Source organism: Rattus norvegicus, chromosome 18 (genome assembly GCF_021556685.1).
Source record: "Rattus norvegicus strain SHRSP/BbbUtx chromosome 18, alternate assembly SHRSP_T2T, whole genome shotgun sequence".
Taxonomy (NCBI): Eukaryota; Metazoa; Chordata; class Mammalia; order Rodentia; family Muridae; genus Rattus; species Rattus norvegicus.
In genome coordinates, this window is record NC_141551.1 from 58,094,639 (window position 1) to 58,111,503 (window position 16,865).

The following is a 16,865-nucleotide window of genomic DNA, read 5'->3' on the forward strand; positions in this document are numbered from 1 at the left end:
CATTTTCTGCCTGTTTCTCCTAGTTTTTCCACCACCATTTGTGGAAGATGATAGCTTTCCACATACACACACAGGAGAAAGGGAGGGAGAGAGAGACACAGAGAGAAAGACAGAGAGAGACAGACAGAGACAGACAGAGACAGAGAGAAACAGACAGAGAGATTCGTTTCTTTGTGATATCAGATTCATGTCTGGGTCTTCTGTTTTGTTCTGTTGTACTACATATCTGCTTGTTGCAGGTAAATGGATGGACCTAGGGAAGATTCTATTGAGTGAGTTCACCCCGAGCCAGAAAAACAAATACCACATGTTCTCTCTGACCTGGGATTCCTAGTTCCAAGTCCTTAGCTGTGAGCATACAGTGGAGTAACCACAGAAATAAGAAAAAAGTGTAAAGGGACCAAAAGAGGGGAAGAGTCTTCAGAGGGGAATAGTAGAATGCAGGTGATGCAAAGTAGGAAACAACCAGGGAGCTCCAGTTGGGGAGGAGGGAGGGTGGTCAACACAGAAGGAAAAGGAGGGATGACGGGTAAATGACACCAAAGTAGTTTACTAAAGCCTCAAAAAAATCAAATTATTTTTACTTACTTTATAGTTGCCTAAAATATATACAATACATATAAGTTGGACAGACAGTGCTCCCCTCATTTTTGTGCTACCAATCCTATAATTAATGGTGCCCACGGTACTGTAGATTAACAAAAACTCTAGTACCTGGCACAAGAAATCCACCTTTCAAGTGGGTGATCAGTGTAGTTCAAAAGGCTCCTAAAACATTGTAGATTATTGATGTAACCCTCGGCTGCCTCTCAGGGATTGAGGGAGATCCCCCTCTTTGATCTATTGCTCAAGATACTGTACATTAGGAGATAGGACTCAGAAGATTTGAACTGGATCTGAACTAAAAGTCTTTCCTGTGGTCTAGTTTCCATGGTTTCAGAAAATACTATGTGATCTGCCAAGGGAGAAAAGCAATTCAACAATCCTACTTGGCTGTAGCATCTATAAATCATGGCAAGATATGCATAAGATGCTATGTGTGGTGCTCGCATGTTGGTGAGAACCAACAGCTGTCTGACTGGACTTAAGACCCAGTCAACATGAAGGAAATCATGCCCAGTACTGGAAATCTAGCCAGCTCTCCAGAGCAAGCTGAGCAAGCCAGGGGAAGCAAGTCAGTAAGTAACATCCCTCCATGGCCTCTGCATCAGCTCCTGCTTCCTGACCTGCTTGAGTTCCAGTCCTGACTTCCTTTGGTGATGAACAGCAATGTGGAAGTGTAAACTGAGTAAACCCTTTCCTCTCCAACTTGCTTCTTGGTCATGATGTTTGTGCAGGAATAGAAACTGACTAAGACAAATTTCCACAGTTCTTTTATAAAAAAAATCATTTAAAATGTGTCCTGAATTTTGCTTTTCATTGTGGAAGCTTTAATAGAAAGAGAAGAAAGGTAACCAAAACAATGATTTCCTGCTACACCCTGTGCTTTCTCTATCCATTTGACCTATTTAGTATTTTAGCAAACTAATAGATCCCTTGAAACAAAATGCCCTTATGGTCAAAGAAGTCTGTAATATTTAAGGAAGAGGCACATTTTCCTTAAAATTCAGTATACTGATGCTCTTAGCAAATCCCAAACTCAGAGCAAATCAATATTTAGAACCATCTACTTCTATTGCCTTGTCTGCCCTATGTCTGACTTGTTTAATCGCAAGTCATGAGTCATATAAAACTGCATATGGCAGGCATGTGGTTAAATAACACAAATGTTCCAATGTCCTCTCAACCAGATGCATGAAGTATTTCTTCACAATGTTTCATAAGCTCATTCCCTCACACCTGTCCTTACTGCAGCTGTCACCTGCTTCCACCTCTGCCTTCTTCCTTAGGTTAAAAACACTCATTAACCATCCACTTGGGGAACATTTCTTCATAAGTGGAGGCAGTGACGTAGCTCTCCTGCTCTTTGTATTTGCTGAATAATACTTGTCCCATCTGTCGTTTTCAGGCAAAATAGAATTTGACAGGAGGAATCTAAGCCATTAGAATAGTGAGTATATAGCTTTAAATACATTCAAAATTGGGTTTGTTTTAATGTTTCTTTCTCCGAAAGTTTAAAAATTACATCTTCATGTGAGGCACCATTAACTCTAGGGTTGGTAGCAGAAAAATAATCAAACAAGATCACCAAAACCAGGACCCCACTGTAAGGAATCACAAAAGCAGAAGAGATACAGTGTAGCTTTTGAACCAAATCAGAAGCTGGCATAGCTCTTCTAAAGTCTTTCATAGGTGGTTGTATATTTTTATTTTGTCACTTGGTTGATTTCTGGTATGATAGGTGTGGTAACTTAGGCAAGTGCTTGCTAGGATGGTAGTTATGAGAGAGGTTGGGAAACACACACACACACACACACACACACACACACACACACACACACACACGTTCAAAATTACCTATGTAGTTAGCAGGAGATCTATGACAATCACAGATTTTTGCTATTGTTTCTTAAACCCACCATTTGTTGTCTCACTACATACCAGATACAGTATTATATGTTCTATATAAATTGGTTGAAGCCCACCTTTAAGAAACAGTATGCTCGTTTTGGGAACTGGGCACCAAAAGTCAAAAGACAAACCATTTACCTGCAGTTACTCAGAAATGGAAAACGTAGCCTTGACCCGAGTGCTTTCCACCTCACCTATGCTGTCTCCCGGAAGCTAACCATTGCGTCATAGAAACCTTACAAATAATTCACAGGATGGGGAGGACATGTTCCTACCTATCAGGCATGATGATTACTCCAACAAAAAGTTGTGGTAATTTCTCACGGTAAATAAGGAAGTGGAGCCCAAACTGACAGAAAAAGCAGAAGCACGGTGAAATCCAATCCGTGGTGGTTTTGAGTGTGCGCCGTTAGGTCTTATTTCTAGAAGGAGTAAGGTGTGGGGAGGAAGGGAAAACACCCCAGAGGCACAGAATGTAGGTGCGGGGTGCGGGAAGTCTCGAGGACAGCTGTGGTGTGGCCATCCTCAGAGCAGAGTGCTCACATAGAGGTAATTGAAACCACAGATGAGGAGCAGCGCGATTGTAAGAACCAAATCACGCCCCAAAGCCATACTTGTTCTTTGAGGAGCCCCTAGAGTGCGGTCAGCGAGCTTTAGTTGTTTTAGCCTCTGAGCCCGCTTGTGAGTACCAAATGACTCTCACTCAGGAGAGAATTCAACAACTGCAAGTGATCTGAGTTTCCAGGAACATTTTTATAGCATCTTTCCTTTGTTTACACAGAGCTCTTCAAAAGATGACCTCCATATTGGCTCATGACTTTGGGTGCATGCATTTTCTGGATGCATCCATGACTGTGTGTTTAATTAAGGCCATCATCACTCTGGCTTCTATAGCCCAGATCTGTATGCTGTTAAAGAACATTGCAAAGTTATTACTTCAACATCTTACTCTCTGACACAGACTCGGGTTACTTGTTTCAGAAAAGACTGTGTTATTGGGTGAAGTAATGTCTGCTTTACTTAAATATGCAGACAATCTAGTTAAACATGAAACAGGGTGAGGTGTCTTAGAATTTGTGTCAACTTCACTCCTGGAAACAGATCTTTGGCTGTGTAACAGATTCACTTTAAGTTGCTTTATTTGTGTAAAATAATTTTTTTTAAATCTTACAGCAACTTTCTTTTCTAGTTAGAAAGGAAAATTCCAAAGTGGTGTTATAAGAGATGGCAAGAAAAGGTAATAAGGAGTCTTAGATTATGACACATACAAGCTCACTGCCTTGCTGGCTACTCTCTGAATGTTCATATAGGCATTAATTACTCTCCACTGTTTGTGTATTTTTAGGTCCGTCCCAGGAAGCGTGATGAACCATTCAGTGTGGGCTGCTGCAGAATGCCAACTCACAAAACTAGATCAGGCAACGATACTAGAATTTTGATTTTTGCTGCTTTCTTATTTAGTGCCAAAATTCAATTTATTTAAATTTCGAACATACGGATCTCAATATAGCATAGAAAGCAGACAGTGACTAGAATGAAAGTGTAATATTGTAAGTGCTAATCTAGGAAAACACAACGGGCAAGCCTTTTAGAGATGAGAGCACTGGGCTGAAAGGTGATGTAGAAACCAGAAAGCTGGAAAGAGGTAGAAACATGTACAAACTTGACGTGTTCACAGGAGTTTCTGAGAGAGAAGGGGACTAAACTGGACGAGAGTAGAAAGTGGAGAAGATGGTTTGGGAGAGTGAGAGGCTGGTACTGAAGGCTGTAGGAAGTGAGACTCGCCGAAGCGTTTGTTAGTGAATGAGGGATGTGGTCATTGCTTTAGACACAATTCTCTGGTCGATGGCGGGGTGAATGCCAGGGAGAACAGAGAGGCTGAAGTGACCAGGGACAGTCTTTTGTGTTCCTGTTCCCTGGTTTCCCCTTATCATGTTCCTCGTTTCTTTTTTTTTATGTTTTTACAGACACACATGGAAGTTTATACAGTCAAAAATAAAAATGAAGTCATTGTATTCAAAGGAAAATTTATAGAACTGTGTCAGGTAAAAATAAGCCAGACTAAAAAGGGCAATATATCACATATTGTCTATCATTTGTGGGTTCTGGTTTTCAGAGTGTGTGCTTGTGTGTGTGTGTGTGCGCGCGTGTGTGTGTGTGTGTGTTGTTCTTATTTTTTAATCTCAGGATCACTTTGCCCACTCTAGCTCAAACCCTGTTCTCCAACTCTCTTCCTTGATTACCTTATTAGATTTAAGTGACTGTAGTGACCTCAGAATGACTTTAAAACATGCACTTATATGCACTTATAAAAATGTAAAGATGAAATGTATCAATTTATATAACTAATGGGCTAACTAAAAACACTTTGAAGATAATGACTATAAACAAACTAGCCTTGTTTGTAATTAACTAAAAGGAAAACAATGAAAAGGGTAAACACAAAATATTGTTCTTTAAAATTATTTGCATGGTACTGGGAAGACAGTCCAGCTATAGCGATTGCATGGTGCTCTGCCAAAGGATACAAGTTCTGTTCTCAGCACTCATGTTTGGAAGCCCACTACGACCTGTAACTCCAGCTCTAAGGGTTCCATCTCCTTCCTCTGGCCTCCATGAACACCTGCACTTGTGTACACACACACACACACACACACACACACACACACACACACACACACACACACAGAACAAAAGAAAAAGAAAAAGAAAAAAGAAATTTATTTTCAAACTATGATTAAAAATGTTTAAAAAATTGTAGTCAATGACAAGAACTCTTTTTTCATTTCCTATGTTACGCTTGTGTTGGGTGATTCAGTATTTATGGGTTTTTCTCTCTGAGTAGGTTTCCAGAAAGAATGGTCAGGGCTACCCAGAGACTCCCCCCATGAAGGAAAAGTGATATGGCCAGAGTGAGAAGACTGGGCCGAGATGTGACCATCACTGTGTCATTTGTTTCTTTACCACCAGCTCAGGGACAAGTCAGTGTTCTGCTGAGGCTTCTGGGATGTGTGTGCATGATGAGTTTTGTCTTACGGGTCAATTTCTTTAAAAAGTGGAGGCCAGCGTTGGTTCCTACTCTCCACAAGACACTTGTGAATAGCCACAGCTCAGATCAATTTTACCTTCACCAGCTGTTCCTTTCAACCTATTGCTTTTACTGTCTTTAGTGCTCAGTTCTGAGAACTCTCATATAAAAATTGGCCTATGCTTCTTGATCCATCTGTTCCTATCAGAGCTACCAAAATTGATCATCCAGTCACAATGGGAAAAAAAGTTGGTTGTCTTTGTGTCCAACTACATATACATCTTCAGATGAGAAAAGCTCATCACCTCAGCTTAAGTTGAGTCCACTCATACTGAAGATTGGCGGGTTAGAGGAGGAGGGTGTTATAAGAGACCTGGGGATGGCAGCTGCCTCAACCTTGATTTTTTTTTCCTAGGGGTTTTAAGGTGATATCGTATATCCCTAAACATCCCAGGCAGGTCTAGAACTGTGTAGCCCAAACTGTTCTTGAACTCACAATTTTCGTCGTCGCCTTCTTCTTCTTCTTCTTCTTCTTCTTCTTCTTCTTCTTCTTCTTCTTCTTCTTCTTCTTCTTCTTCTTCCTCCTCCTCCTCCTCCTCCTCCTCCTCCTCCTCCTCCTCCTCCTCCTCTTCTTCTTTGTATAGAATAGAGTCTATTCAGGACATGGGAAGGGGAGTTAAGAGGGTAGTAGAGGTAAAGAGAGAGAGAGAGAGAGAGAGAGAGAGAGAGAGAGAGAGAGAGAGAGAGAGAGAGAGAAGAGGAGGCTGGCCATGAGCACGTGGAGGGAGGGGAGGGAATGGGGAGGGGGGGGAAGAAGGGCAAGAGCAAGAGACCACAATTTTTTTTCCTTCAGTGTCCCAAGATTTTAATCACAGGCCACCATTCCTGACTGACATATTGGTTTTCAGAGCTCTACTGTTGCTGAATGGTTCCATAAATACTAGAAATCAAAAAATACTTCTAGGGCCCCAAATATGCTATCAGCACAGCAAACACTTGTCTTTAAAGATATATATATATATATATATATATATATATATATATATATATATATATTTGAAAAAACTTTCATTTTAAATGACAAATTTCTCATAAACATTTCATAAGTGAGATCAAACTAGCATAAAGCCATTGAAAGCATTCACTGTTCTGATTTGAAGCAGTTGATTATGAATTTGTGACCTAGTGACCTATTCCTCCAACTCAACTCTTGCTGTGAGGTATGAAAGACATCCATTTATATTATGTGTGAAAGGAAAATCAGTAACAAATGTATATGATCCATGTAGGTATTCTGTTTAGCCTTGTAAATGCTGGGTGTCCTTTCTATTCTTACATAATTCCACCCCCTTTTGCCTACTGTTGTGTTTGCAGGCTAGGTAGCATATGACTATTCCAGGGACCATCCTCATCCTGGAACTGTAGTCGTCTATCAGAAGACTTTTACTTTGTTCTTTGCTACTAAGGTGGTCTAAGGTGCTGATTGAGACACAGAAAGCAGAGGCAGTATGTCACACTGAAGTCCTGTTTGTTGCTCTCAGTGAACAACTCAGTTTTAGGGTTCTGACAAAGTGTGTTGATGCCCTTTAATTCTCCATTAAGAAAAGTCTTGCAAAACCTTCAGAGGATTCAGCATTAGGTGATGGATGTACAAATAGAGTAATATTAAAAAGAGGAAAGTCATATGTGATACCTATCATCACTGAAATCAAGGGTTCCTATTTGTTCATCCTTCTCCCAATATTCTGAATGGCACAGATATATGTGACATCATTTAATGAGTGCAAGGCCAAGGACACAAGGATGTGATATGATCAGTGATGTGAGTTGAAATCTGGTTTCTTGGGCACAATAGTTTATAGTACTTGTTGCTTTTGCAGAGGACCTTGCTTCAGTTCCGTACACACACATGGTGGCTTACAACCATCTGGATCTCCAGTTCTTGGAGATATTGTAGTCTTTTCTGAACTCCTTGAGTACCAGGTATACACATGCATACACATAAATAACCCAGACATGATACTCAGCAACTAGGTGTTGTCTTTTTAACAAGAAATGGATATTCTGGCTGGTCCATCAAGGGAAATGTTGTAATCGCAGGCCAGTGGTTGCCATTTCTTGGACTTGTCTTCGATCATTAGTCTCAGTAGCATCGTACACACATGGGCTGAACATCAAAACATCCAAGTCACGTGACAAAATTGTCCGTGGGAGAAGTGGAACAAGGTACAATGCTCTTCCATCTTCTTTCGACTCTCTTGCTTCAAATGACTGTTCTTATGCCCCTTTCCACAGTCACCATAGTGCCATACTTTCTGAATCTCAGGATCTCGAGGAGACACGTAGAAGAACAGCCAGTGGGTGGTGGCGTTTCCCGCCTCGGTAGGTATCCTATAACTTCAGACACAGATAGAAAGTGAAAGCTAAGGATATAGGCTCACCGAATGGACAGAAAAACAGTGTTATAGAAGTCCGAGTGACACATGACAGGAAGGTGATGTAGACAGCTCAACTGTTCTATGTACAGGGTACTCAGGGGTGGGGTAACAGAACACCACAGTGGAGGATTGGATGGTATTCCCTGCTGTCTAAAGGTTGTAGATTTATTTTCAATGCTTGATGAATAACACTCCTCCATTTTCTATTAAAAAAAAAAAAGACACCCTCAAGGGATGAGCTCACTTTTGAAGTGTTCTATCTATAGAGTAATCAAGTAGTTTTAATCTTGTAAAATTTTTACTTAGTTTATTATTAATATGTGTTATACACTAAGCGTGCATGTTTTCTTTTGGCACATACATGGTATGTGTGCACATGCCTATGTGAATGAAGGACAGCATTTGACTTTGGCTTTAATTCCTCAAAGTCTCTTGATAGGACCTCATGCTCTCTGGTTTGGTTAAAACGTCTGCCCACCAAGCCCCAGGGCCCCACTTGTGCCTACTTCCCCAGTGCTGGGCTAACATGTGCATATTATCACTCCTGGTTTTCAACATTGATGCTGTGAATCAAACTAACGTCCTCATGCTTGCTTGGCAAATGCTTTACCAACTGCGCTATCTCCCTAGCTCTTTGAGAAAATACGTGTTAAAGAAAACCTGGGGTTGGGGATTTAGCTCAGTGGTAGAGCACTTGTCTAGCAAGCGCTTGCCTAGCAAGCACAAGGCCCTGGGCTCGGTCCCCAGCTCCGAAAAAAAGAAAAAAAAAAAAAAGGAAAGAAAACCTAGTACTCATCTTCAGCTATTTGAAAAGGTATTTTTTGGAAAAGGAACAAAGTTCTCTATCTAGGTCTGTTGGTTTATGGTCTTGTGGATGTAATTTTCAGCTATAGCATCCTTATAAGAGGACTTCTCCATTAATGTTTGGGTTTCTCCATAGGGTAGTAACTTTTCTTTTTGTGTTCTGGTGGAGATTGGTTCAGAAGCTATGGAATGCTAGAAAGAAAGAAAGAAAGAAAGGAAGAAAGAAAGAAAGAAAGAAAGAAAGAAAGAAAGAAAGGAAGAAAGAAAGAAAGGAAGAAAGAAAGACAGAGAGAGAGAGAGAGAGAGAGAGAGAGAGAGAGAGAGAGAGAGAGAGAGAAAGAGTAACCACCTCTCTAGAAATGACTTCTTAGAATGAAGGAAGTTTGAATTCTCGAACTATAGTAAAAAGATAAAAGTAAACACAAACAAACATCATCCATAGATAGTAGTTACAGACTGGAAGACCGAGCTGAACATCTGTGTGTTAGGGGTATATTTCATTTTGAAAACCAGTCAGTGTTTATTGTTCAAAACTGACTCCCAAACAACAACTATCGTCTATTTTTCAATTTACTTTATATTTGAGGTCCTGTAACATCCATGAATCAGATACAAACAGAAGTAAAAGTAAACTTTTTGGAGAGATTTTTTTTAATTCAGGTGCCAAAAAAGGTAATATATCAGGAGACAGGAGTTGATAGGAATGAGCACAAGGACTATCCACAGTCACCGACAGTGACTGAATCTAGATCTGACGCCACCAGAACATCAGCAAAGAAGGGCAGTCGATCAGAGCCCACGTGTGAGGCACATGATGAAGGCTTCACTGTTCTTTCTTTGTCCATGGAGAAGTTAGCAGTGCCCTTCATGAAGAAACTGAATTTTCCCATTACTTCTCCTGAAGGAAGACATGATAAACGAGACTGAACCAAAGCAGAAACAAAAGTTGAAAAGACATACAAAAACAATGAAAGTTACGTGAGACCTCTTTCATGGCTGAGAACAAGACTGAAGAGCAGAACCTCTTTCCACAAAATTGGGAATCCGAGTTCCAGAGCACCATGCTATTGCCGCAGAGCAGTTCTCTGCTTCAATCATAGTTCTATCCCACCTACTTCCTTCACTGACCCCAGAGGCAGAAAGATTATTCAAGGTAGCAAAAGAACAAAGAAGACTCCACAAAAGGAGTTGAGGTGGCCCATCTTTCAGCTTTTCCTTTTTTTCTTTTCTTTTCTTTTCTTCTTTTTTTTTTTTTTTTTTTTTTTTTGGAGCTGGGGACCGAACCCAGGGCCTTGCGCTTGCTAGGCAAGTGCTCTACCGCTGAGCTAAATCCCTAACCCCTCAACTTTTCTTGGTAAGCACGACAGTGATGAAGCTAGATACTGTAATACTGACAACATTTTCCACCATGTGTCCCTCTCAGGGTTTTATGACCTTGAACGTGCTCAGTTTCATGATCCAGGGCTGTATATGTGTCTGTGTTAAAGAATCTTTCTTTTCTGAAATGAAACTTTCAAACATAAATATATATGAAGGCATGTTCTCTGGGCTCAGACACAACCTGTGATTCTAACTTGCAAAGGTAATCACAACGATGAGAACATGGGACATGAGACAAGTGTCCTAACACCAGTGGATTAAAAGACAGTTTGCAATGATAAAAATTAAATTTGGTATATTATAGCAAGTGCTAAATTGCATTTTACATTTTAAAATGTGGTATCTGCCTAGTAACTATTCTTCCAAACACTGTGCAGACCTAACAAAATACCTAAACCAACCAGGTTCATGGGATTTTGACCCAATAATGGTAGCTTGCATCTCTCCTTTTAAATAAAAGGAAAAACCAATCAATTTCAATGGCTATCTTCCTTAAGATTACTGCTACTTAGAGTCTGTAGGAACATGAAAATAAAGACCAGATGCATTAAAGGTGTGTAGTATTTTAGAAATCACATAGGACGGTATATTTCAGCTATTCATGGACCTTTTAAAAATAGGAAGTTATATGGGAGTCCACTTCTTAAAATGGTAAAAATTGAACTTGGGTGTGAGGATCACTCCAAATGGCCACATTTTGTGACTCCTGACTTGCCTCTAGATTACTGAGACAAATAATGAGTTTGAAAACTTAAGACTTCCAAGAATTACAATAATTGGATCTGTGGGCAGAATAGGAGAAGTTCAAGTTGGCAGAAGAGCTGGCCATTTTTTTGTTTCCACATTCTATTCCGCATGGAAGAAAAGTAGACTCTAAAGAGTTAGGAGGGATCTTGGGAAGGGTTTGAGTAGAGAGCATTGTTCCCGGACATTGTTTCCTTGTGTCTGATACTCACAAGATCTCTGTACACAACTTGCATTTATTCCCGTAAGTGATATAGTCAGATCCACAAACTGGGATGTTTTCAATGGGGCAAGGGATGGCCACTACTGGGTACTTCTTGTATATGTCACAGTCCACCTAGTCAGACACAAGAGAATGTTCTGATTTTCTCAAATACCTCAGGAATAACCATCTTGGATCAACTAGACAGGCTACAACTCAGGTGTTCAGATGCTGTTGAAATTGCTTTAATAAATAATGATATCATCATTATGACAAATACCAGTGCCAGAACCCTAACTACTTTTTAATGCCACACTTGGTAAGCAATCACTGGGCATTTCTGTGCCTTACAATTATGCAGTGGGTTGGTCTGGTGTCGCTTGTATTGTAATGCTAAATACTTGCTTCTCAAGATGTAGTTGCCTCTGACTAGCAGATCCTCGCATACTCCACATGATGCTATGTGAATCTTGCAGCTCAATTTAACTGGCCAATATAAGGCCAGAGAGAGCCTGTGACCTGTGATTGGGCAGTGGAGGCAGAAAGGTAGGATTTGAGGATCCACTGAGAGGGGTTGCAGGTAGAGGGAGAAGAGGAAGATGACGACAAAGGTGAAAGAGGGTACCGTGAGAGGGGATGGATTGTGTTCATGTGCCTAGGAGAAACAGCAAGTAACAAGGGATTTCATAGCTGAGGAATGAGTTAGTATAGTTCCAAACCACCCAATCTAGGCTTACAGTTTGTAGATAAAATACCTGGATCATGTGTCTACCTAGGGCTACCTAGGATTATGAATTCTTTCTGCACAATTAGCTTTCTGTTACACGAATTCCCATCATTTAATACTTAGAGGAGGCTTGCATAAGAAACATTCTACTATATTGACCATTTACAAATGTAGAAAGCATTTCTTCATCCTGGTCTGTGTCCTCTGTCGCTTTCCTTGAACATACATGAACTGTGGATTGATCCTTCATAAGTATTTGTTGAGTAAGTGACAGCCAACAGAAGTTGAAATTAAAAATGTGTTCAGCATACTTACTGTGGGTGAAGGGTGGCTGGTAACTTCTGAAAGATAAACGCAATGGAAGCATTACAAACACAGCCAAGCCTGGGATTTCATTAATCAATGCTGTTTTGTTCTTCAGTTAAAGACTTCTCATTTCTCCTGGCAATGAATCTCAGCATAGACCCCATCATTATGCAAAATCACAGCCATTTGTTTAGGGACTTGAACAGTCAATGCTTAAACCCTTGAATCAGGAAGGCAAATTTATTTATTCTTTCTGGAGGCCATGGCGTACTTGATGAAGCCTTATCTCTGATCTACTTTCTCTCCTAATCAACATATAGAAAGAAAGAGCTACCTGTGGTGGTGCACATTTTAAACCAAAGCATTCAGGGGCAAAACTAGGCAGATCTCTGTGAGTCCAAGGACAGCCTGGTCTACGTAGCAAGTCCCAGGCTACCTACAGCTACATAGTTAAACCCTGCGCCAAACAGAAAAGTAAACAGGTGTCTTTAACAAGTTAGAAGTTTATTTTAACTACACACCTCTTCACGATTTAAAAGCTGATTCATTAACTTGAGACCTCCAGAGAAGTGTCTTTAATTTAGTTTCTACTATACAGATCCATGAAGACGACTAAGGACCTCTGTATCTCTGCACTGAGGAATAACCATCCACTGAGACAGCTGCATGTATCCTTATGCAATAAATATTTACAGAGAAATTAGGACTTTTTTTAGTCCATGGTGCCAAGGGAAGAGATTAGATTCCAGTCTCTCAAACAACCGGAACCACGATCTCTTTCCTTGATCAGATCTGTTTCGCTTTAAATCCATCTGATCAAATATTTATGTCAGCAGCTTAGATTCTGGGAGAAAGTATATGAACAATAAAACCTTCAGGACTAAGTGTGACACTGTCTTACCCAAGTCACCGGAGAAGCTGTTGCACAAACAGGTTGCTGTGAAGAGCAGCAGGAGACCACCAAGGAGCTTCATGGTGGAGAGGGCTATGGTGTGGAGGCTAAGTGATCTCAGATTGGCTTGAAGGCGAATGTCCCATGTCATGGAGAGGGCTCATGTTTATACTGCAAGCCTTGGTTTCCCCACCTTTCCTGTGAGCTCATCCAAAGTCAGCATTGGACCGGAGTGGCTCACAGAGCGTGTCACACCCTGAGTGGCACTGCCGCACCTGTCAGTCAAATACTGGGTCCCTTCTCACTGACAGGTAGGCGATCTGAGGTGAATAGTATTTTTCCGTGAAGACTGTTACTTAGACTAACCTTTTCACAGAAAAGATCAAGCTTGGATTTCTTGTCTGAGATATGAAACAAAAGAATATTGCATGCTTGATTTATTCTACTGGAATGCAAGGTTTTAAATACAGGCAAGCCACAGTGTACCTCCATTTATGTTAGGCTCCTGCAAAAATATGATCTTATTCTCCAAGCAGTAAACCTATTAAACATTCAGGGCTCTTGCAAACATAACGGCTTTGGCATTTATGAGGCTTGAGAAAGATGTTGGCATTTCTTAGATATGTAATCTTGGATAAGTCATTTATGAAGCTGTGAACTTGTACCAGTCAGGAAAGCATGGTCATCTTATGGTTACAGGTATTTTTGAGATTTCTGTAACTTAAAGCTTGTACCTCTATGAATGGGCAAGTCTGCGATGCAGCTGCATTGATATTACTCTGGTTGCCAGATGGGCAAAGTTGTCACTGTTTGGAATAGCATTGTCTAGTGAGGTGAAATACCAGAAGATGTCCCTTTCCAGCTATGAAATAAATGTTCCATCCCAGGAGAGATACCCTTGTCATTGTCCTTCCCTGCCACATGGCTATTAGTCTCATCATCTTTGCCAGCCATAGAGGACATGGAATGGACGTGGTCACTCTTACTGTGTCCTCCGAAGGTCAACATGACAATGACTACAAGTAGATGACAACCAGAAAATTGACTGCCTCGTAGCCTAAGTCCAGGGACTATCATTAGTCACAACAGAGTCACGCACCATTGACATGAAAATGTGTTCTAAAGCTCAGTGTATTCGAATACACTGTGATGGTTGTTACTAAGCAATAAGCAGACAAGAGTCAGTACTTGGGTTGTCATTTAATTATATACTGCAGTATACAGGGACAATTACCCAAGTGCTTGCCCTTTGTCTGGCAAACTTAAGGCCATGTGTGAAAACCCAGAAGTCAGGAGGATATGAAGCTCATTGTGTAGTAAGCTTGATCTTATATGATCTGAATCATAGCATATACTAATGGTAATAAACAAATTAAAATGGTATCATATCTCCTTAAACATAGACTTTTACATATTTCAGGGGAAGGCAATCAATATTGTTAAATGCAGTATTGTTGTATACTGTGATCTCATTTAAATTATTTAAAGCCATTGAATATGTTGGCTAACTTTGAGAGATATTAGGTTTTGCATCTCTGAAACATAACTCATGTTTACTTCATGTAATATTTTGAACTGCTAAATAAAACTTTGAACACATATAACATATGTACACATACATCAATATGCTACATATATAAATATGTACGTATATAAATGTGTGTGCGTGTGTGTGTGCGTGTGTGCTATGTCAAGTTCTAGGCTACTAACTGGATATTGATATGATAGCTTATGTTGTAGGATGCAAATTTTAGGCAGGCACACATACACATGTAAGGTAGGTAGCATGTCTTGACAATTTCAATGTATAAAAATCAGAGTATAATACATATAATCTGTATATATGTACATAAACGTGGGCATATATAAAATTGCATATATATTATAGTTCATTTGTTCTAGGACCATCTGAATAATGCAAAGTGAGACTAAAGCACAAGTGTTTATAACATTAAGAACCAACGTAAGCTATATAAGACTATACCTGAAATGAAACATTACTATACCGTTTTAAGCATACTCTCTTTTCATATATGTAGAAGGAGTAAGTAGTAAAAATAATAGAAAGTATATAATATAACACACACTAGTTTTTTATCATAGTTCATTATACTGGGCACTGTGAACATATATCAATGTTGTTCTGTCCTTTCCTATGACTAGCAGTGTGGTTGAACTATATAAATTTCATCATTACAAATATCTCACCGCTATGAAACACAACCAATATTACCTCATGGGGCAAAGTCGTGCTACAATGGCTAAAAAGACATAGGGATTTCTTTTCCACTTCATTATATTCTTCCTGGACTATGATGCTATGTGCAACATGTTGTTGACTAGGACAATATCTAAAATGTGCTATGTATATAATTGTGTGTATGTGTGTGCATGTGCGTGTGCTTGTGCGTGCGTGCGTGCATGCATGTGTGTGTGTGTGTGTGTGTGTGTGTGTGTGTGTGTGTGTGTGCTATGTCAAGTTCTAGGCTCCTAACTACATATTGATATGATAACTAATTATGTGGAATGCAATATTTAGGTAGTTTATTGCCCTAATTTTACCAGCTTATAATTTGAAGAATTATATAATTTTCCAAAGATCGTGATTCTAATTACTGGAGGAGATTATGCAGAGCTAAGTCAAAGGCAAGAACTGATGTTTGTAATAGGGACAAGCACTCATAAGTTCTCCTGTCTGACATGAAAGATTACAGATAAAGAATACCAACAGGAAGCCACCATGTTTCAAGATGAGGTGCAGTTTTTGCAGTTTGAAAAAGCACTAACTTTTCTTTTTTTTAAACCAAGCTTTCAGAGTATTCTTTTGAATATTTGCGCATTAGGGTAAAAGAGAAATGACAGAACCTTTGCCTTCTTTTAGCAGAGTCTTGTGTATACTGAGTCTCTTAAAGCCAAATGCAAGTAAAGACACAGTGGGGAGTGGTTAATTCGAACCCTATAGAGGGAAGGAAGGCAGAAGCGGAAGGCATACATGAAGCCATTCCCTCTGTCACAGGAGGCAGATTGTTCGGTAAGTAGGTGAGTGTGAAGATTGCTAATCGGAAAGATTAGGAAATGGAGCCCATCAGAATCTGCTTTTGACAACAGAAGAATTGAGGTGTGCTGTAGCTTGAAGACATTTTGTACCAACGTTGATGGGAGTATGCCAGATCCTTCAAAATGGATGTACAAATGGACGGCCATTAAAGCAACCCTCCAGCACAGTTAATAGCGTCTTGTTCATTTCTCTCAAAGTCCACATGACACTGAGTGGAAACTAAAGGATAGTGAGATTACAAGTGTTGACTGGGTATACCTGTGACTTCCAACAAGTATATGCCTGTGTTAGGGAGTTTCAAGGTTTGGAAGAGAGCCATGTGTTTTAGAAACTCCTGCTAGACTCTGAAAAGTCAAGCTTGAAACCAAATGCAGAGTTAGTAGGTGTGGAGAACTTAGTAATTGTTTATTTAGGCTAGGGCTAGGAGGCAAATTTCTCAAGGGTGGAGCTGAGTTTATAATACTCTGGGCTTTTACAAAACAAAGCAGAGGTGGATGGGTGGAGGCTGCTTGTGAGGAGGAGTGAGGTCAAGGGATCAGCTGTGGGGTTGGGCTGGTTTGGGAAACAATGCCTATGTCTGTGGAGTGGGGATCTTCATTCTAAACCCTGAACTACACACTTGGGGAAGCAGTTGTGGGGTGGGAAAGCAGCTCACCTCAGACCATGGGCAGATTGTTCATTTCTCAGTATGTTCCTTCAAAGCAGGAGCCTTGAATTCTGTAGGAGGAGCACAGTCATGGGACCATGCAGTGGGAGAAAGTGTATGATCAATGCA

At 40.2% G+C, this 16,865-nt stretch overlaps 1 protein-coding gene across 2 annotated transcripts; it reads right to left on the reverse strand.

Moving 5' to 3' along the window:
- Positions 1-9,347: 9,347 nt before the first annotated feature.
- Positions 9,348-13,176, reverse strand: Spink7 (serine peptidase inhibitor, Kazal type 7). Of its 2 annotated transcripts, none has more exons than XM_087593256.1 (4): positions 13,042-13,161; positions 12,150-12,175; positions 11,118-11,242; positions 9,348-9,679 (listed from the first exon to the last, which is right to left on the reverse strand). In XM_087593256.1, the coding sequence occupies exons 1-4, from the start codon at positions 13,112-13,114 to the stop codon at positions 9,634-9,636; spliced, it is 270 nt and encodes an 89-aa protein (XP_087449382.1). In that variant the 5' UTR covers positions 13,115-13,161; the 3' UTR covers positions 9,348-9,633.
- Between the last annotated feature and the right edge of the window lie 3,689 nt (positions 13,177-16,865).

Coding starts and splice junctions, on each gene's coding strand:
- Spink7 (XM_087593256.1), bottom strand. CDS start 13,114: ATGAAGCTCCTTGGTGGTCTCCTGCTGCTCTTCACAGCAACCTGTTTG. Junction 12,176..13,041: donor CAGCTTCTCCGGTGACTTGG/GTAAGACAGTGT, acceptor TTTATCTTTCAG/AAGTTACCAGCCACCCTTCA. Junction 11,243..12,149: donor CCAGCCACCCTTCACCCACA/GTAAGTATGCTG, acceptor GTGTCTGACTAG/GTGGACTGTGACATATACAA.